Source organism: Xiphias gladius, chromosome 6 (assembly GCF_016859285.1).
Source record: "Xiphias gladius isolate SHS-SW01 ecotype Sanya breed wild chromosome 6, ASM1685928v1, whole genome shotgun sequence".
NCBI lineage: Eukaryota > Metazoa > Chordata > Actinopteri > Istiophoriformes > Xiphiidae > Xiphias > Xiphias gladius.
The window spans coordinates 1,567,632-1,590,242 of record NC_053405.1 but is presented as its reverse complement, the minus strand read 5'-3'; the positions used below and the strand labels follow the sequence as shown (position 1 = coordinate 1,590,242).

At 46.1% G+C, this 22,611-nt stretch overlaps 1 protein-coding gene across 1 annotated transcript in view; it reads right to left on the bottom strand.

Annotated features, from left to right (window-relative positions):
* Positions 1–22,611, bottom strand: part of frem1b (Fras1 related extracellular matrix 1b) — a 50,988-nt gene that overhangs the window by 5,866 nt on the left and 22,511 nt on the right. Inside the window, exons 17-26 of the mRNA XM_040128169.1 lie at positions 21,333–21,521; positions 21,035–21,231; positions 20,707–20,932; positions 18,878–19,022; positions 15,639–15,780; positions 14,689–14,893; positions 10,708–10,972; positions 4,719–5,139; positions 906–1,107; positions 432–576 (exon numbers count right to left, since the gene is read on the bottom strand). Coding sequence (XP_039984103.1) covers positions 432–576; positions 906–1,107; positions 4,719–5,139; positions 10,708–10,972; positions 14,689–14,893; positions 15,639–15,780; positions 18,878–19,022; positions 20,707–20,932; positions 21,035–21,231; positions 21,333–21,521 — 2,137 coding nt within the window. The remainder of the gene's footprint in view (positions 1–431; positions 577–905; positions 1,108–4,718; positions 5,140–10,707; positions 10,973–14,688; positions 14,894–15,638; positions 15,781–18,877; positions 19,023–20,706; positions 20,933–21,034; positions 21,232–21,332; positions 21,522–22,611) is intronic.

Here is a 22,611-nt window from a genome sequence, read left to right as displayed (position 1 = left end):
TGTTGCATTTCATACCCCTCTCTCTGCCCCTTGTTTCCTGTCTCTCTCTCTAGACTGTCAACTATCAGATAAAAGGCAAAATGCCAAAAACCACACGGAGACTCCTTCCCTGGGTCATAGCTCGGTCAGATCTGAACACAGATCTGAGATTCAGACAGAAAAAGCTACGTTGAACCGAACCCAATCTGTACTGCAGCTTTCCTAAACGCGGGGCAACCAGACTGTCACCACCGCCGTAAATCGTGTGTGTGAGGACCCTACCTGAAGGTTTTGGAGAGGCCTATCTGGATTTCTACCTATCAATTTTGTAATCAACCAGCCAGAAATACGTGGACATGTAACACCTGCATGAGATTAATATGGAGTTGACCGGTCTGCAGTTTTGGGTAGTGCCGTACCCTCAGTTTGCTCCTTTGCTTCTACAAACCTACATTTCGGGCAGCATGCTGTTTCCTGCCGGGTCGGTGAGGCGGAACTGGAAGCTGTCGGCCGTCACCTCCATGTCGGCCGGGAGGACGAACGCCACGGCACGCTGGTCCACGTCACGCTGGGTGAAACGACCCTTGATGTAGGCTCCTGTGGGGACGAGATGACAGAGTTTCGATCCAGCTGAACACAACACCGACCCACTCGGTCTGCAAACACCAAGCTCTTCTGGCCCTGGACCGGCTGAACTGTAGGATGGGTAGGACTATGACGAAGAAAGCAGGAGACTAAAAAAAAGTAAGGGAGGGAATTTTTGCCTGCAGAGACCAACCAAGAATAACTAGCAGGTCCACAGCCACAAAGCAGATTTGAATTTATGGAACCAAAGATACAAGTAATATGACACAAAAAGGTTTCTTGCTTTTAGAAGACTGCACCACTGGAGTTTTAAACTATTGACCGGAACAGCCCCCCCCCACCTGTGAGGGCGTTCTCCAGGTAGCCGAAGTGCGGAGGTCTGCTGATGGAGAACTCCAGCTCCTCTGTGGGGCTGTCCGGGTCGGAGGCCTGCAGGTGTTTGTTGGTGATGAAGATGCCGTAACGCTCGCCGCCCAGATCCACCACCGCACTGGGACTCTGCCTGGTGGTCAGACTGGGAGGCGTCCTGTCCACCCGATCCACCTGAACACAGCAGGAAGAACAGAGGAGGTCTGAGAGTCAGAGTGAATAATCCTTCTGTTTAAACAGAGACAAAGACATAATAACAATCAATGAGGAACCTCTGAAAATAAGCTAAGTCATCATACAAAGCCAGCGGATAAACAGGCCCCTTTGCCTCATGCCTCCTGTGCATTTATCCATTTGGTTTCGCTGCTTTTGAGTAAAAATCTTGTCTTTTCAGGAAAACGACCTTGTTTTAGCTCAGTGATTCGACGGCTCATTGAGATAATTGCCCCCAACGAGGGGGGGGGGCAACCAATTAGTTGGTTAAGCACAATATCTAAAAAAAAAAATCTTAATATATTTCAATGAAATCTGGCAGCAAGTTCAGCAATAGCAAAAAGAAACAAGAGATACGTTTCTGGTGTGTATCCAGATGAGTCATTTCCAGCCATGCTAGCATTCATCCAGTCGGATAAAGGAAGTGGAAATAAAAAATATATTTCTGAATATTTCTCAAATGTTTCTCTCAGAAATGCTGTGGAGAAGAAGCAGAAAGTCTCCGAACATGTCAGTGAACACTCGTGTGCTTTGTGACTTGCCGCCTCCTGTTATTTGGTACACCACCTGCATGCATGTAGAAAGAGGGAGAGACTGCAGACGGAAAAAGAGAAAGCTCCCTGTGGGAGTTCAGAACCCAAGCGCAGTTCAGCCTTCCTGCCACTGGATGTCGCTCCTGTCACGTTGCTCGATGAACACAGACTAGAGACTGAAACCCCGAACGTCACAGCTCCTGAACCTGCTCTGCACGTGCCGATATTTAAAGTTCTCTGGTTCCTTCCTCCTCTTTCATCGGGTCGAGCTGATTCTCAGCAGCTTTTGATTTAATATAGTTTCATTTTAAGAAATGATTCTGTTGCTTCGTCGTCGTCGTCTCTGGTGTCTGGTGTTCAGGCAGAGTCAAATCGGTGCTGGAGCGATCAGTGAAACGAAGAAAACTGATCAACAGTTTTTGATTTCGATAGTCGACTGATCGTTGAAGCTAGTTTATCAAGCGGAAACACTGTCGTATTGAGACGTAAAGACGCTTTAATATCAGCATCAGTATCAGAGTGAGTGTCTGCGGGTTTCAGATGGCTGGTCAGACGAGGAGACGTTTGAAGACGTCACCTTGGAGATTTTTTGCTGTTTTCTGACATTGTACAGACGATGAACGATTAAATGATTGATTATAAAAATAATCACCGGAATGACTGATAATGAAGATACCTGTTTGTTACTGTTCTAAATTTAAGTCCAAGAATAGCTGAATAACCATAGTTCGCTGTTCTGTAACAAATACAACAAATCATAACCACTTTTAAAACTATAACTGCATGAAAAAATACATTCAACACCGACTAAAATCATCATCTGAGGTTCGTCCTTCAGTTGAATTTTTCCCCAGTTTTTCCTGGTGAACAGCTACAGTAGTTTTATTTGAGAGTTGGAGAAAATGTGTGTGTGTGTGTGTGTGTGTGTGTGTGTGTGTGTGTGTGTGTGTGTGTTAAATATTCATGAAACCTTTGAATACTCACACACACGCGCACACACACACGTTACCAAAAACATCGTCCAATCACAAACAGTCTCGAGTCTCTCAGAGGCTCAGGACAGTCGGTCCGGCCAGCGTGTTAGCCACCTGGCTGGCTGTGTGTGTGTGTGTGTGTGTGTGTGTGTGTGTGTGTGTGTGTGACAGCAGGTAACATGCGATGGCGGGGTGAGGTTTGGGGGGGGGGTTTGGTCTTGGCTCACCTGCTGCTCTCTTCTTCAAATATTTATCTGTGTACCTCAGTCATCCACCTGAGAGTCGACCGCAGCTTCACGTCCAACAACAACCATCAGCTCTCAAACCCGACCACCGTCTTCAAGATGCTCTGAGTCCACAGACTGCAGCTGCCGGACTCTAGCTGGCTGATTCAGGCCCCGCTTACACCTGGTATTAACATTATCTGGATGATGAAATCTGATCCCTGGGTCTTTACATTTGCACCTGCTATAAAAGCCCAGTTGGACGGGAGCAATGCCACGAACGGGCGTCATTCGGCGACGTCCTTGCCACCGCTTCCACTTGTAGCTTTTGGCGGGCTTGCTGAAGCTAGCGGGAAGAGACGGAGCCAGCTGATGTTTCAATTTCCCGGGCGGATTTTATTCTCGAAGGTCGAGGCTGGTGATTTCCTCTATTTTGATTATTAGTAATAAAAATTCCCGTGAAAAGACCAAAACGACAGTGAATCTATCCAACTAACAAGAACGGTCTGTGTATCCAAAGCCTGACCTCTCTCTCTCCTCTGAGCCACAGAGCTCCACCGTTGTCCAGAGACAGAGAAGTTTATTTAGAAACAGCTACTCAGACTATTAACGCTGATCACTTTCACACTTTCACAGTGTCTGGAGAGCAGCTCCTGTGAGGCAGAGGCCGTTTTTTCTTCGCCTTTTCAACTTGTACGAGGTCAGCGTTACAAAAGGAGGAGCTCTGTAGCTGGTTGTGGGAATGTCCGCAGCACGCCATTGTTCACTTTGACCCCTTCAGATCCTGTTATGTCGTCGGTTTGTTTCACCCAGCCTGCTGAAAGGCTCCAACACTCTGGGCCTCAGGTGTGCGACGCATCAAAGTTCACCTGGTCTCTCGCGTCTTGCAGCTCCTGCAGTATCGGCTCCAGACTAATGTCCCGTTCATGGCAGTGTTTACGTCCTGCCTGGGTTGGCGTTGCTCGGCACTGAGCGCCGCACCGCCAGTCTCCTGTAGTTCTGTTTCGGGCGCCCAGAGCCTCGCTACTAGTTGACGGGCTAACGTCAGGGTCCTCAGTCTCTCCCTCTCCGCCTGTCCCTGTTGTATTCCCTCTCCTGAATACTCCAGTTCATACAAGTACGGTTCTATGAATCCATCGCATCCCACAGTTTCCTCTTGTGAGTCGGACATACACTCACCCGCCACTTTATTAGGAACACCTGTACACCTGCATAAAATCGGCATAACATCCCGCAGATACAGGTCAGGAGCTTCTGCTAATGGTCACATCAAACATCAGAAGGAGGAGAGAGAATGTGGTCTCAGTGACTTTGACCGTGACTCGATTGTTGAGTCTTTCTGAACCCGCTGATCTCCTGGGGCTTTCACAGACACCTGTCTCTGGAGTTTGTCCTCAGAATGAAGCCAGAAACAAAAACATCCAGCCAGCGGCAGGTCTGAGGACAGAACAACTTTACAACTGTGACGAGCAGAACAGCAGCTCAGGATGAACAACGCGTCCAACCTTCTGGTGGAGGGACAACGACAGCCGGAGACCACGTCTGGTTGAACTCCTGTCAGCCAGGATCAGAAATCTGAGGCTGCAGTGGACTCAGGCTCAACAAAGCTGGACAGTTGAAGACTGGAAAAACGTAGCCTGGTCTGATGGATCTTGACATTGGAAAAATGTTCCTTATGCCCTTCAGATGGGATTTCTTTCCTCATACTGTTGAGGTTCTTGCCCTGTCCGTGAGTTTCATCAGCTCAGGACACAGTTCGAGTTTTGTGTGACAAAGTGAAGACGTACAAAAGGACTTTCTATGCGAGTACATGATGTGCTACCTGTGTGCGTGCAGCTCACCTGGATGTTAAACACAGCGGGCTCTTCTCTCAGCTGTCCAGACTCCAGGTATCCTCTGTTGTTTCCGTCAGTCGGCAGGAAGTAGAACCTGTCGATCTCCGCCGGGCTGCCCGGGTCGTGTCGGTAAGCCAGGCTCAGCTCGTCCACGTCCGTCTGGGAGAACTTCAGCCGAGGCGCCAGCGGCACTCCCCGGCGCAGCAGTTTACCATAGCGCGGTGGCTGCGTGACGATGTAGCTCAGGTTGGCTGCGGCGGTGTCGGGGTCGCTGAGCTGCAGCCGGTCGGCGGTGATGGTCTCTGTGGCTCCGTCCGGCAGCCGGAGGCCGGCGTTGCGGGTGAGGGTAGGGGGGATGCGGTCACCGTGTTCGACGGAGAGGTGGAGGGTGCCGCTGCGGGACGAGACGCCGTTGGTGACGACGAAGCTGTGAAACGAAAGTAAATTTAGCGAGAAAGCGACCTGGGGTTAGACAAGCTGTTCGCAAATCGATCATCAAGTTTATATCTGCAACAATGAGTCGATTAATCGAATGGTCGATCGGCAGAAAAAAAAAGAGCTGTTTTTCACCATTTTCTGGCAATTTGTAGAGAATTAACTGATCAATCAAACAAATGATCTGCAGATGAATCGATAATGAAAATAACTGCTAGTTGCAGCCGGAATTAAGTTTGTATGAAAAGCCCTTCACATGTTGTTTGTAATTACTTGTCAGTTTCGAACCATTTATTCATGGAACTAAGTCTCACTGTTAACACGCAGCAGTTAAACGTCTAAGTTGGTCCTGTAGCCCATGGAAAATATAAATATAAATCTGTAGCAGCGTCCAATCAGAAGGAGTCTTTTTCTCCCACAGATCAAATTTCTGTTTTATAAATTGTAACGGAAACATTAAAAATAACAGTTTAAATGGACCAAAAGTCAGATTGAACTTTTCTGTCCCGGCAGAGTTAAAGGTAGTTTTCACTTTGTGTCATTTCATATGAATTAATTTATGTGTTTATGCAGTTTTTATTCTTGTGTGAAAAAGATCCACCTATTGTTGAACATTTGATGTCTTTTTAGGTAACTTAGGTAACCGAGTACATTTAGCCCAGTACTGTGCTCTACTTGAGTATTTTCCATTTTATGCTGCTTTCTGCTTCTACTCCTCCACATTTCAGAGGAAAGTAACTGGTTACTTTTCAGATTTCTTTTCAAGATTTTGTAAAAATTTTAAATAAAAAAAAAAAAAGCACATGATAAACTCATGAAATACAAGATGTCGTTAGAGAGAGTTGGGCCCATTGTCACCGACGTCTCTGAGTTGATTTCCTCTCTAAACCTCTCAGATGGTTTTCATGTAAAAAAAACTGTAAAAATCAAAGATTGAAGAAAAGTCCGATGAAATTAATATAAATTTGTGTATCGTGACTTTTTTTTCCTTCTCTCCCTCCCGTGAATAATCTGATGACCCTTCAGGTTCACCTCGTGACCCTCTGGAGGGGCCGACCCCCGGGTTGGGAACCAGTGGACTGAACTCTGTCCCTGTCTCTGACGTAGCTAAAAGCAGCTCCAGCAGTAAAACGCTGCTGAAGCCTCCGTGACTCAGGATCAATGATCTGATCACGTCAGATTTAAATCCCTTTTGATACTTTAAGTACATTTTGCTGATGTTACTTCTGTACTTCTACTTTAGAAGGATTTCGAATGCAGGACTTTTACTTTTATGTAGTGGACTAATCTGAAACTGTGACACTGCTTCTTTTTACTTAAGTAAAGAATCTGAGCGTTTCTTCCGCCACTGAAAATTATAACTTGTTCAGAAAATACACGACTTTTATTCCCTCGTGATATTAACTTGTTGGCATTTCTTCTTCTCATGTTTTGTCGTTGTTTGGGGCCATTTTTAGCCTTTATTGTTAAAAATGATGACAGGAGACAAAGGGAGAGAGAGAGATGGGGAAGGCGCTCACCAAATTAAATTTACAGCCCACAGTTATTTATTAGGTCCTTCAGTTTACCGACATGTCCAACTAGAACAGGTCCCGTTGCACTCTGGGAAATGTAGGGTTGAGAGCTTGACCCACACTGGAGAATAAAAAGTCAGGAAACCTCCACCTCTGCTAGAGACTGGGACCAGTCTTTGTTGAACCTGTCCCCTGTGGACGGCAGGACTCCTTACACGTGAGGCCGGATCACTGGCTCAAGATGACGCTGTTTTTTCTTTTTAAAAGAAGCGGAAGAAGAAGGAAAACCTAACAAGCGGAGGAGCGGTCAGTGTCTCCAGGTGCAGTTTGGTGAATGAAACCTCCCGACTTTCCCTGGAGTGACGCTGACAGCAGCTTCAGTCATCAATCACTCACATGAAGACCTGGATCCATCTGAAGCTGTGGTGAGCGTTAGTGTGTGTTCACCAGATCGTCTACACACACACACACACACACAGAGCTCGTTTTCAGGTCCAATGCACTGTCAACTGTCACCAGAGAGAGTGTGTGTGTGTGTGTGTGTGTGTGTGTGTGTGTTTGTACTCGTGTGTATTTTGTCCTCCTCTCAGCCCTCTGCCAACACAATCTGCCTCTCAGCCCCGCAGCCCTGCAGCTGACAAACTGCCCCGGGCCTCAGCACACCGGCCACCGCACACACACACACACACGCACTCGGAGGCAGGTCCTGGTGTAACATCTGGCTCCAGTGTCGGCCATATTTGCCCAGGGACGGCCGTCTGTGGCCGGCGCTCTGGCGGCCATCGTGCCAGCGATGTTGTTATTCTGCTAATAACGCCATTCATCATCTGCTGTCACGACAACACACATTTACACACACACACACACACACGGATGATGTACAGGTGTGTGTTATTGAGATGTTGACACGCCTGAGTCGGTATAACATCCTAATACAACACACACATCAGATGATTTATTCCTCTTTTCACTCATACGTGACAGACAGGATCAGACAAAGTTCATCGCATGTCGCCTGAAACGCTGAATGTCGTCGTGGCCGCTGAAGCTCGACCAGATGCCCCAAAAGAAAAGCAAACAGAAAATGAAGAAGCGTTCGCTCTGGGGCTGCGGTTGACCATTGTTTGTGTGAGCTATTCATCTGTGGATTATTTTCCCCATCAATCATTAATCGATTTGCCAATAAAATGCCCGCTATAATTTTCCACAGCTCCAGGAGACGTCTTCAACTGTCTCGTTTTGTCCCACCGACAGTCCACAACCCGAAGACCTTCAGTTTACTGTCACGTCGAATCTTCACACTGAAGAAGTTGGAAGTTTTCACTTTAGGATTTCAGTTTGGAGACAGGCGTTCAAGCCCATTCGTACCAAGAGACCTATTACAGCAGAGATATAACGTTCTGACCGGATGAACTCACCACCTCCCCAACCCCTGTATCTCCGTAGGTATGGGAATAATAATAACGGCAACAACAATAAGAGGAAATGGCAGCAGAGTGCAGGTATCAGATCGATAGCATCTAACCAACTGTAAATACATAGAAAGATGAAAATAAAGGAAGAAGAGAATGACGTGCACCGACAGTGGCCTTAATCAGACAGGTACAGTGAGTGGACATGACGGGTTCATTGTCATTATCTGTTGTTAGTATGGTCTGATAATGGGCTCCGTGTTTTCCAGACCAGGTCTCGACGTCCTGACGGTCTGATTACGAACTAGTCAGAACTTGGATCCAGCGCTCGAATGACGAGGGTTTGAGCGATTTCCACTGTCTCGCGATGACGCTGCATCCCGCCCACGGCGGCCATGGCTGCTGCAACCGCACGTCCGCAGGTTTTCAGGTTTTAGCTCCCAACATCCACTGGGCCGGGTTCCGACACCGAACACTTCCCGTCAGTCCCGTGCACCGCCGTTCCGACCTCTGCGTGACGGCGCCAGCTGAAATCGGTATCTCGACGCTTCTTCCGTTCTGCTCCGAACCGTGTTTGGACTTCTCCAGCGAAGGCCTTCCAGTTTATCCCGTTCACTTGCGACGTGACGTTTGCAGAAAAAGCAGAGAAATGGAAAAATGTGGAGGAGAAGGTGGAGGGAGCGATGAGGACCACGAGGATTATTGTTCACTGGGAAACGCGTCCTGTGAAACTTTAGCAGTCTGGTTCATGACTGATCTGGTTGACTGGACTCTGCCAAAGACTGTGAGCGAAAAGACGCTTCACTCTGTAACGTCCCTCTGTGGAGACTCTTCTCCCGAGAAACGATCAGCTGATGGCAGCTCGTTAAATACGGGAGCGTCCAGCTTCCGCTTCTACTGCATCGGATCGATATCTGGAGCTCCTTGAGCTCAGAGTTCTGGATCAGGAGGCTCCAGTATCCGGATCAAGGAGCTTGTGAAAAACCAGGTGTAAAACTCAGTTTGTTCCCGCTGTTATTTCAGTGTGTCACAACAATCAATATCAATCACTAATCGGTAATCAATGATCTGCTGCCGCTCAGCTCATTTTCAGCGTGGAGCTACAGGTTGTCGACATTAATTAGGCTTCATTAGTGGTGATGTTGATTCATTTAGTAGCTGCCTCTAAAAACTGTAGGATTTCTGTCTTCTGGTCCGACAGCAGCTGATCCCAGATCTGAACTGAATCTTGATTTACAACTTTAGTTACTGGCAAATGATGAAAGTTAAACTTTGTGGGTTTTTTAAGACTCAGATGTAATACGTGGATTTGGAACTGGATTTGAAGCCCCAACCCTACGGAGAGGAGACAGCTTTGTCAGAGGCGCCTTTTGGCCTGACAGACCGTCTTCCTGTCTGACTGGCTGGCTGTCTCTCGTCCTCTCTGTCTGTCTGTCTTTCAGTCTTGGCTGCGATCTGACCGGTCTTTCAGAGCCAGATAGTCAGGCGGTTGGGGCAGCAGAGGTCTGGGTGACAAACCCGGGGTCTGCACACACTCCGGACCCCCCCCCCCCTGCTGATGCCAAATTGGCTGGAACAGCAGATAAACACACTGCGGCAGAGAAAGCCTCTCGTCTCCTGACGCTGACGGTTTTTTTTCACTCTCTCGTCTCGGCGCCCAGTCCTCTTTCGTCGGCCAAATGTTGTGTGTGATACTTTTTTCGGGAGCCGGTGCCGACTGAAACAACCTCCTCTCACAATATGTAGGCAGACGATTTGCCATTTATTCTCTTGGTGTTTGCAGATTTTCATGCTGTTCTGCAAAACAGCTTCACTTGACTGAGAGGGACAAAGTCAGACAGCACAGCTGCTCAGCAGCCACAGTCAGACACGGAGGGGTTCGGTTTATACATTCACTTCGTTTCCCTTCAGATACCAGTACACATTTAAAAAATTGGGATTATATATTATTATATTATAGCTTTTACTTCTTTGTTACTGACTTAACCAGATGGTCTTTTGAGATCACACAATTATTAATATTCAATTCATCCACATGTTATTTGAACTTTGCACTTTTCTCTTTACTTATTTTAGTCTACTTTTATTTCTATTTTTTTAATTTAATAAAAACACTATACATAAAATGTTTACTGAACATCGACTGCATAAAAAAATCCTCCTGGATGAATGACGCTCTTGACGGGAAAAAAATAAAAACTTGCAAAAGAAATGCAGAAACAAATACATTAAAACGTGAAAATATTTCAACATGAATTAAAATTATTCCATCTGCCCCGTTCAGTCCCTAAAATGTCCACGAGTCCATTCGAAAATTCACGGACTTTAACAATACCAGTGTCTGTCATTTCAGTTTTTCGTTGTTCACTCCAAGCGAGTGGAATTAGATGTCGGTGTTGGGTACTTAAGTAATACTGTCAATATTAAAACTAAACAATAACATACTGATTATAATCTATTATCCTGAAGACTCTGTCCTTCAGTCTGGAGGCTCTGGGTCCTTTTACTGTTTAGTTTTTATTTTTTTTAAGTTCATGAAATGAAAGGTGACAGAGCGTTACCACCTGAACACCTGTTTGCTGCAGGGGTTGGATTTGGTTCTTTACACCTCTGCATGCACCTGTCTGTTCTCACCTGAAGGAGTCGGACTCGGACTCGTGGCTGTTGTCGTGGGTGTAACACACTCGGTGTGCGGCGACGTCCAGCTGCGTGAAGCGGGTCAGCGGGACTCCGGGCTGCTGGACGGCGTGGACGAGGCCGCGTCGAGGCGGGACCGTCACAGTGTAGATCAGCTCCCCCGGACGACCCGCCGAGTCCGACGCCAGCAGGACGTCGGTGTTCAGGACGACCCGCTGCCCCTCCCTGAGATGCACTGCTTTGCTCAGCAGCACTATGTAACCTGGAGGCAGCCAGAGGGAAAAGGTCAGAGCATCAGTGGGAGGAGGGAGACTTGATGGTTTCTAAAGGCAGGAAGCGTCCAACTTGTGCTGCGAGGCTTCTTACCTTTAGTTTTTCTTTTCAAAAGAGATTTGGGACTTCACTTGAGTTTATTTCAAAAGGTTAAAAAAAACAGGAACATTTTTTCGGTATTTTTATAATGATTTTAGAAAATCTAAACTACAGAAAATGAAAAAACAACAGACACCCTCTAGTTTAACCATTTCTTATTTTTGCAAAAGCTTAGAGGGAATCTGGTGCATAATCAGCAGCTTATTTGCTTTTTCTCTTGATTTTCTCATCATTTTCAACATAGAAATTATTCGTGAGTATTTTCATAACTATAACAAAATTATAATGTTTCAAAGTTCTAATGTTTCCCCAGTTCAAAGGCCTCCACTGTAACACACGCTGAAGGTGAGTTCAGATAGAAAACAAAGTGTATTTTCACGTCTCGTTATTCGTGTTAAAGTTTTTCGTCAAGCCAGCGTTGATTCGTCTGACACATCTGTCGTACCGACCGCACAGCTCATCCTCTGCCTGATCTCAGTTACTTCCCTCCAGCCTCGCTCCTTTTTCCTCTGCCCATTTGTGAAGCAGATTGAGAAAGTCTGCCGACTTTGCGTGCAAATCGCATCACATTTCGTCCCAACACACGTCCACGCAATGGACCGGGCCCACGGGCATCGTGTACTGCATCTACTTGGACGCTGACGATTGGCAAAGAGAGAGAACGAGAGGGAGAAATTTCAAATAAATTACTTCTGAAAGGAACTGAACCTGGCACGGGCCTGAAGCTTTAGGCAGCAAAACAGCCCAAAACTTGAATGTGTGAAACTGTGGAAGGGTTCTGTAAAAGAACATTTATGTGATAAAATAAAGATTTTAAAATAATCCCTCAAGCTAAAAATAAAAGTCTCGTTTTACACTGTGAATTACTCTGGATTAAAGTGTCCATCTGGCAAACGTTAAGTGACACAGAGTAAAAAGACGACTGATGCAAACAAAACCGATTTATGTTCAACTTAAACTAAAGAAAGAAAAAGGCCAAAGCGTGGCAGTGTTTTTGGAGTGTTGTTGTTGTTGTTGTTGTTGTTGTTGGAGGAGGAGGTGGAGCACCCAGAGGGAAACGAGCCAACGCCCCTCCACAGCTGCTCCACCTCCCCTCCGTTAATTATTCACCGGCTGAGGAGGTCGGTCGTTTCTCACCTCCGCTCCTCCAGGATCAGAGGGCCCGGAGCCAGAAGGTCCGAGGCCTCGCAGCACTGTGTTCACTCGACTGGCAAAGCTGGCAGAGCCCAGGGGGGGGGGCCTCAATAATGTATGAACCACGGCCGGCAACCGGGACCACAGAGGGTGGAGGTGTGTGAAGGTGCAGAGTCAGTGTGTGTGTCTGTATGCACATGGACTATTGTTGGTGTGTGAATACATTGTTGTTGTTGTCATGTGGAAACCTTGTAACTGAAACCTCGGTTTTCAGGACTTCAGGCTCCTTTTGATCTGACAGTCTTCATTTTCTGAGCTCCTCGTCCTCCTCGTCCTCCTCGTCCGTGTCAGCCTAAAGGCTGAAAAGTACTAAATGGACCCGGAGGTGAAGTTGTTCTGTCTCCTCTTTCCAGGTCAAGAATTTACTGTGAAACTCAACTTTTAAGCCAACGTGAACAAGAAGTCCTCAAAGTTTAGCCTCAGCTGGAGTGCTAATTAACAAACACTTCCATGCTAACAGCCTAAACTAACGCGTTATCACATTAACATTAGCATGTTAGCATTTAGCCCAAAGCTCCACTGCACCCACGTACAGCCTCACTTGGTTTCTTTTGAAAGAAGCTCCTCTGTAAATCAAAAAATGCTAATAAACTCTTAAGTTCTCTTAAACTTTTAAGAAATTAGAAAACAATGGACCCGTAAAATAAAGCGTCCCCCATTACTGTCCTATAAATACTTGGATAGATGGCCAATTGTCGTCTCTCAGAAACGAAAATCTCGGTTTTATTCTTTGACTGGAGGAGAGCTTGTTTCTGCTTCAAAAACAGAAAAAAAAAAAACATACAGTTAACTCCCCTATCTAGGAGGCCTTGCTGTGTAAGTTGCTATTTGTTGTTGATAAGGTTAAGCCTCATTCAGACTGGATTCCTGGGTGTGTGTGTGTGTGTGTGTGTGTGTGTGTGTGTTTTGGGGGGGGGGAATGTAACATCACCTGCTCTTCCCCAGTAATAATTACAGCCACTGTGACCTCCTGTTTCTCTGTGAACCGGCTGCTCCTCCTGTCACTTAAATCCCGTCCGGAGTCCCGTCTTTGGATTTTAATGTGGATCTGAGTTTTTTTTTCCTTCTGCTGCTTTTTATCAGCTCAGAGTGAAATTTGACTGATTACTGGGAACCAGTATAATAACAGAAAAAATTTAAAGCCATCAGGAGCTAAACACACTGTAAAAACTCATCAAATGGTCTTTTGTAATGCAGCTACAGGTCGGTTCTGCTGTTCTCGTTGGAGCACCATTTTTTATCCTATATTTGTTTCTATTTACTCAAACTTTCCCATTAAAAGCTGCTGAATCAGCTGTGATCAGCTCCTGTTTGCAGCGTAGCCGTGGATGTACAGAAAACTGTCACTTGATTACTGTGATATTGAAGAAAACCTAAAAACATGAAGATTCTGAATGAAGTTCTGTAGCTCCTCTTTTTTCCTCTGATTTTCCTCTGATTTTTAGGTTCACTCAGTATCTTTGCCTCTTCTTCAGGCTTTTGGCTTTGTCCTGTGGACCGACTATTACAGACCATCCCCTGTAATTTCCCAAGGGTTAACATGCTGTCAGGAGCATCAGCATTTGGGCTTCGGAGCACTGAGTGACTCAGACTTGAGTTCTGAGGCCCCCCAAATGGGTCTTCGGAGCACTGAGTCGCTTCATGCTTATTTGGCAGATCAGGCCGATATCTGATCTCAATAAAGCTGGAGTGTAAGTGCACTCAAGAAGCATTCAAGACAGATTGAAATCCAATTTCTTATTCTAGTCAGATGTTGAAAAGCTGTCAGTAAAGCACTCTATGGAAATAAGCACTCAAAGAGTCTGTGTCTGTAGCCACCATTCCCCTTACATGATTCAGGCCCCGGTGATTTCAGCACACTGGATCATACAGAAGACGAAGTCAGCTGTTTTAGCATTTGTCTGATCCCTGATCAGTTCAAACACAGAATGATCCGTCTGGGTGAGGGAGCAGCGCGAGTTGGCCAACAAAACCTTTGTCTCGCTCGTAGTTCATAAACGCCATTCGTTCACATGTTTGTGTTCGGTTATGGACAGCTGTTAACTCGCTGCTCAACTGCTACAGTGGAACAGTTCTTCTTCTTCTAGTGTGTTTTTGTCGGCTTGTCAGCTCTGGACTGGAGTCGAGCTGACCTTGACTGACGCGCAGCCGAGAAAACCAAGATGGATTTTAATCAAATGTGTGACTGGGTGTAAATGAAAGTGTCTTAAAATCTGATCTGAACTTCATCCAGATACAAGACACTTGAAAGCTGGATTCTTGCTACTGAAGAAATCAATTACTGATGGTGTTTTAATTAGAGGATTCCTTATTCTTGGAGCGACATTGGTCATAAAGTTTGCTTTCTAAATAGAGTGTCCGTCTAGAGAACTGAGCTGGGCTGAGTCTGTTCCCACTGAGATGACCTCTGACCTTTCTGCACAGCGTGGACGGAGATGAAGAAGCTCTGGGCAGGAGACTCGTTGTCCAGGTCGCTGAGGGTGAAGGGGAAGCCGTCCTGACCTTTGAAGCCGGCGGCGCTGGCGGCGGCTGTGTGTTTGTACCACAGACGGTTCATCTCCACGTCGTCCTGAGTGAAGTTCTGACCGGCCGACAGCTGGGTCCAACCCGACTCCGTCTGCAGACGAGTCACACAGATCAGAACCGTCACAGCCCCGAGTGGACCCTTCACTCAGTGCAAGTGCTAATAAGTTCTGTCATTTGGCTCAACGTGAGCTCACCTTACAGGAAAATTACACGTACTTAAAAACCTGGGTCTTCTTTTATTAGGTTGGGAAAATAAATCTATCGATGACAACTGAGCAAACTCCATCTGAGGAAGGCCACAAGATGTGGTTGAAAGTTTCAGAAAAACAAGTAAGCTGGGCCTTGGGTTAAGAATTCTTTTTAATCAAGCTGCTGTTTTCCAAGGTCAGCTCACTTTACTTGTGTTTCTGAATTTCCAGAACTGTGCAATAACAAACTGACCGCAGATCAGATCAGACAAGAACATCTGCACTTGGTGAAATGACAGCATGCAGGTGCTGCTACGACGGTTTGATACAAACACAGTCTGAGTCTCAGACGCGTAGCGATCTACTGGAAGTAACGTTAGTTCCGTATGAACACGGCTTTGTTTAGTACACCGGGAGTTCTGGAGTGGTAAACGCTGCACCGACCAGCAGTGTGAATGCGTCTTAACCCCTAATCCAACAAACAGCCCTGTGAAGAGGAGAGGATCAGACAAAACGGCCTCAATTCGATGTTTCAAAATGTCTCCGGTATCAAGGTCTAAAATTCAGCCTCGTCCTCACAAAGAGAAATGTACACACACGTACACGAAATGTACGCACACACACACACACACTGGGCTGTTTCCTCACCTTCAGTTGCAGTTTTCCAAATCGTGGCGCAGCATTGAGGAAGTAGTACACTTGATTTGGGGGGGTGTCCAGGTCCTCGGCCTCCAGAGCCACACTGGAAATAACCCTGTGCTCACCAGAGTCCACCTCCAACCCAGCATTCCTGGAGCACCAACGAAGAAGAAGAACCGTGATTATATGTTCACTGTACATTCGGAACTGGGTTGAGGTTTAGATTAGTTTTAGCTGATTTTGTTCCTTTTCTGCATTATTCTTCTTCTGTGGTATTCTGGCCGCTTCAACAGGTGAACAAACCAGTCCACCTGAGCTTCAGTTCAGACTTTATTTTGTTCCGCTCAGCTTTTCAAAAGAGCAGTAAAAATAAGTGGATCTACTGCTGCCACTCCAAGTGGAGGTAGCACATATGCAAATCTATTGAAAAAGAGACAAACCTAATCTCCAACAACTCCAGTATCACTATGTCCTGAATGAAATGATATTGTAACAATATCCCCTTTAGTATAATGAAAGTCCACTGAAATGAACTCATCTGGAACTCATTTGGAACAGATGAGTTCATTTCCCCACATTTCAAAAGGGGAACGCTGATGAATCTACCTGATGAATTTAAGTCCAGTACTCCCTCTCTTTAGCTCTGGTTTTGGTCTCCACCAGCTCCTGAGGGAAATCTGTGGCTCTTTAGCTGCTAAATGCTCCACTATGTTCACCAGCTGCTCTCTGACTGTTTCTGTCTGCTGTTTGCTGCTCAGCAGGTAGTGGACAGAGCCCATTTACTGCTGTTTCTCTGAAAACGACGCTGTGAGAGCGTTGTAAGGGGAACCAGAACAGCAAAGCTGTGGCCCGGACAGCAACAATAAGCTGACACCTTTCACATTGTCATTTCATACACTGTAATAATAACAATATCCATTATAATTATAATATCCATTTCAAGTAAAGCATTGGAATTCTTCTTAGAGCACTGGAAATGATGGACAAAACTAAAAAATAAGACCCAATTAATAATAAGTCAAAACGATCCTTTAAAGTACTTTAGAATGAGGGGAACAGTGTGATGAGACGACACAACCTGCTGATACTTTCACTGTGATACGAGCAGGAAGAAGCTGAAAGTTTGTGTGACAGCAGGTTTTCTGGCGGGATCTTGGAGATCTGGGTTGGTGGTGGTGGTGTTGGGGTGGGCGGTGGGGGGTTGAACATCAGAAACCGTCTGGTTGCTTCCTCACTTGGAAATAAAATCCACGCAGGAGAGAAGCTTCTGCGTCCATCCTGCAGGAACGCAAAAACAAGGCCGGCATCTGCCAAGTCTCTGCGTTACTTCTGCCTCGGTGCCCTTTACAGTACCAGCTTGGCCTGTGCCAACGCACCCACGCACACCAACAACTGATCTGGGGACAGTGTGGTGGGGGGGCTGCGGGGGCACGTTGATGGGACGGCATGGGGAACCCAGTCAAGGATGCAAATTCCCAATCATTCGTTCAAATGAAAATATTATGTGTGGGGGGTGGAGGAGGGGATCACAGATTTCCTTAGTAACCACTCATTCAAGCAAAGCGATCGGCCACATGTGCACACACAGGTTACCCCCCCCCCCGTCCTATGTTGATTCCCTGACCTCATCCCCTCCTGGTGAGTCTCTCTGGTCTGGTTTTCACAGCAGCACCAGACAGTTTTACTAATTATACCTAATTCCTGTTGATTTATGTCAGAGCGAATCAACATAAAACTACAAATTAAACAGTCTGATGCCATTTAAAGACAGTTTCTCTTGTTTTAAGAAATCACACATGACAAACCGCATCTTGCTCCAAGCCCATTGGTTCCTACTGAAGATGTAAATCTTTAAAAACACCTCACAAGTACAGTGCGTTCAGAAAGTATTCAGACCCATTCACTTTTTTCACATTTTGTTATGCTGCAGCCTTATGCTAAAATTGTTTAAATAAATTTTATCCCTCGTCAATCTACACTCAATTCCCCATAATGACAAAGCGAAAACAGAATTTTAGAAATATCTGTAAATTTATTAAAAAGGAAAAACTGAATTATCACTTTGACAAAAGTATTCAGGATCTTTGCCATGACACTTGAAATTTAGCTCAGGTCCCTCCAATTTCTCTCCATCATCTTTGAGATGTTTCGACACCTTGACTGGAGTCCACCTGTGGTGAATTCAATTGACTGGACATGATGCGGAAAGACACACACTTGTCTATATAAGGTCTCATAATGCAAAAAATTTCCACTGCATTGAATGTTCCCACAAGCACAGTGGCCTCCATAATTCTTCAATAGAAGAAGTCTGGAACAACCAGGAACTCTTCCTAGAGCTGGTCCCCCGGCCAAACTGAGCAATGGGGGGAGAAGGCCCTTGGTAGCAGATTTGACCAAGAACCCGATGGTCACTCTGGCTGAGCTCCAGAGATCCTATGTGGAGAAGGGAGAAACTTCCAGAAGGACAACCATCACTGCAGCACTCCACCAATCTGGGATTTATGGCAGAGTGGCAAGATGGAAGACTCTCCTCTTTGAAAGACACATGAAAGCTGCTTGGAGTTCGCAAAACAAGCATATAAGGACTCCCAGACTGTGAGAAACAAGATTCTCTGGCCTGCTGAAACCAAGATTGAACTGTTTGGCCTCAGTTTTCTAAGCATCATGTCTGGAGGAAACCAGGCACCGTTCATCACCTACCCAATACCATCCCAACGGTGAAGCACGGTGGTGGCAGCATCATGCTTTTGGGACGTTTTTCAGCATCAGGGACAGAGAGTCTGATATCCTTAGTGAAAACTTGGTCCAGAGTGCTCAGGACCTCAGACTGGGCTGAAGGTTCACCTTGCAACAGGACGATGACCGTAAGCAAACAGCCAAGACAACGCAGGAGGGGCTTAGGGACAACTCTGTGAACGTCCTTGAGTGGCCCATCCATGACCCTGACTTGAACCCCTGTCGAACATCTCTGGAGAGACCTGAAAATGGCTGCCCACCGACGGCTTGTCGAGCCCTTCAGAAAACTCCACTGACCCTGACCTAAAACCTCACACACTCACATATTTCCAGAAATGTCACATATATCACAGGCATTAAACGCTACATCCTCATATCATCACTTACAAATCCACAACTGTATGTGTGTGTGTGTGTGTGTGTGTGTGTGTGTGTGTGTGTGTGTGTGTGTGTGTGTGTGTGTGTGTGTGTGTGTGTGTGTGTGTGTGTGTGTGTGTGTGCGCCTCTACTTGATCAGTCTTGGTTTCTCGTCATTAACCGGCAGCACAGTGACCTGAGCCGTCCCCTGGACTGTGTGGACGCCATCTGTCAGCTGCAGAGCCACGGTGTCCTTCAGGGTTTCTGTGTCATCGTGCATGTACATGATCTTCATGCCTGCAGAAGGAGGGGCGGGTGGGGGTGAAGAGACAGGGAGAAGGAGGGCAGGTGGAAGGGAGGGCAGGGATATTTGGCAGTGAGTACGAAGAGGAGCAGGAAGGGGGAAGAAAAAGATCTATAATTAGTTAGAAATGCAGAGATTCTCAGATTACCTTCCCATTGGGAAGGTACACAGACACATTTACATACAAATACAGTAATTTCATGTCTACATACTGTACATATACACACATATACTTTCCATACATTAAAAAACTGTGCAGGAGAGGAGGTTTTGCTGAGGGCTTGTACAGAGACCTTGTGTAAAAACTCAATGCAAGATGGAAAAAGTGAAATAACCCTTTAAATCCTTGGCTTATGTTGCTCCGTTTTCAGTTGCTTTATTAACATGCTTTTGCCAGGGCCGCTACATCTCAGCAAGACATGCCATATATATATGTATATATATATATATATACACACATATATATATACATATATATTGTACATTGACAAAGCCAAGATGTGGGACTTCCAGGTCCAGACTGACAAACTGGTGATGGCTAACCAACCAGACATCGTGTTGATCGACAAACAACAGAAGAAGGGAATAGTGATAGACTTAGCGATCCCAAGCGACTTCAAGAAGAAGGAACACGAGAAGATGGAAAAATACCGAGGGCTGAAAGAGGAGCTAGAAAAGATGTGGGGAGTAAAGGCAACAGTGGTGCCAGTGGTAATTGGAGCACTGGGGGCTGTGACCCACAAACTGGGAGAATGGCTCCAGCAGATTCCGGGTACAACATCTGAGGTCTCTGTCCAGGAGAGCGCAGTCCCAGGAACAGCTAAGATACTGCGCAGAGCCCTCAAACTCCCAGGCCTCTGGGAGAGGACCCGAGAGGAAGACACACCACCACCCCTCGGGGGGATTTAAAAAAAAAAAATATATATATATATATATACACACTTATATGAATATATATATTATATTATATTATAAAATGTTATATGAAGGCTAGCAAACCTTGAGTGCTGTTATTGATTTTAGCTCATATTTCTTTAAATTTTGGTGAATCTGCAACAAGAAAAGTCTGTAACACTGGAATGACTGGATTATATGACTGCATTTTCTAAGAGGATTTATAAACATTTATCTACAATAATAGTGATGCCTCCTGTCACTTGGGGGAGTATGTTGTGTAGCAGTAAGTGTCTGATTTCTGTGTGTTGGGACTCTGGGGAGAAGGGGTGCGAGTTTTGAAGTTGCATCGATCGGGTGTAAATGTTCTGTAAATAATAAGTGATAGAGGGAAATATACAGGACAAAAAAGAACAAAAACAAAAAGGGCAGAAGCTGAGTCAAAGTCAGTACAAACGTCCATCCACAGAAAGTGTGTTTACAGCTCATGGCACAATCCCAAAGTGCATGTCACCGTCTACCTGCGAGCATGAAGAGCATGAAGTGATCATTTCGTTAGAGAAAAGAAGTGAGGTTAATTTCATTCTTGAAATTCTCATGATAATAGAAAAACAAAAAAATAAATACATAAAACTTTTTTATCATGACCTGTTTGACCTTTAGTACTTTGGAGAATCAGCTCAGATGGTATTTACAGAATAGTACTATAAATACAGAGTTGTATGCTATTTGTGGAGACAGCAACTTGCCTGTGATGAAGCAACTTGTTGGTTTTTCTCTCACCTTGCCGGAGCTCCTGCAGGGTGAAGGAGGTGACGGGGAGGCTCCTCTGCAGGAGGTCAGCTCCCATCTCTTTGTAGCGGCTCATCTCTGTGCCGTAGATGCCGTTGATCAGGCGGCCGTGGGCCGGCGGCTGCACCACCGTGACGGTGAGGAGGTCCGGAGGGGCGTCCAGATCCAGACCGTTCAGTATGGACGGAGTCAGCTCCCTGATCCCGCCCTCCTTCACCTGCAGCAGGACAACGAGAGTGACTGTACTACCGTGCTAGCGCCCCCATGAGGTTGTAATGATTATTACATAACAGAAAACTAAGCTGCTGGATGTACGTACGGTGAAGTTGGCGAGCAGCAGAGAAGGCGTCTCGTCATTGGTTGGATTGATGATGATGTAGAAGGGGACGGGGGCGGAGCGATGCAGCCCGTCACTCACACTGACGGACAGCTGGTCGACAGTTGGCTCCGCCCCTTTGTGTTCTGATTGGACGTAGTTGATGAAACCAGAGGTCAGGTGGACGAGGCTGAAGGATTCTGGGAAAAGAAAAACTCCAGGGTCAGGTCAGGTGTACCTTATACAAACACACACACACACACACACACACACACACACACACACACACACACTCACTGACCGACTCGGACTCCTACGTTGCTCTTCTCGGAGCCAGGTGTTGGAAGTGTGTTCTCCAGGAAGCCGTGCAGAGGCGGAGTCTCCAGGTGAAAGGTCAGCTGGTCGGGGGGGCTGTCAGGGTCTGAGGCTCCCAGGACACCCCCACACAGACAAACTGAGGAGCCCTCATCCACCACCAACAGGGACTCACCTGGACCAAGATACACGTCGTTCAGTAACATGAAAACTTCATCGAGAAACTTAGCGGAGCCGTTTCCTCAAATCCCAGGTCATAAAGAACTCACACAGTCAATCACAAACAAATGATCGTACACTGCAACAAAATCTTCCTTTTATCAAAAAACTTTTATCAGTTATTGAGCCTGGAATTTCTACACGCTCAGTAAAATTAGCCCAAATTACAAAAGAATTCTCTATAGCAGTGGTTGCTAACCTGGGGGCTGGGACCCCCAAGGGGAAAGTTGCTAAAATGAATTCATATGAAATAAAAATCACACAAAAATATTGTTTTTTGTTCGGTTTTTTTGAATGAGTGCATGAAATACTTGCAAAAGGGCACCACCTATAGGACACACCGACTTCTGAAACTAACCTCTTAAATGCGAAACCTATTTGGCGAGTGTAGCTGGACTACAGAGACACGGGGCGATTTCTAATCAGTGGCAGTGTGAAATGCCAAGATGCTGACACTAAGAAACAGCCACCAGAGAGAGAATGAAAAAAAACCAAACAAAACAAAACCAAAAGCAGGAAATATGGAAAAAAGTGCCTGGACTATGGCTTGACTCGGACCTCCGATGGTGGGGTTCCACGACCACAGTGAATTATTTGAGGGGTTGTGTTAGTGAAGGAGAAGCCAGTGCACATGGCTGTTTTCTAGTTTCTGTTCATCAAGCTGCACGTCCATCCAACCATCTATCAACCTCTACATCTGTCATGGGCTGGGTACCGAACTTCGATACGTTCATGGCACCGAACCGCAAACTTTTATGGCACCGACCAAATTGCTTTCGATACTAGTGAGCATCGAAAAACGTCTCGTCATTCGGTACCAAATTCAGATACCGATGAGTAAATCTCATCAGTGAGCCAATAAGCATGCAGCGTGCTTGTACCAGGATCTAATAATGCTGCTGATTGGCTGTCTAACGTAACGTTATACGATCATGTCGTAGAGGCCTGCAGGAGAAACACTACGTTACACCCATTGGGAGACTGGGCTCACGTATGTGTGTGTCTTGGTATTTTGCGAGGGTTGACTACAGTGTGCGTCGTATTGT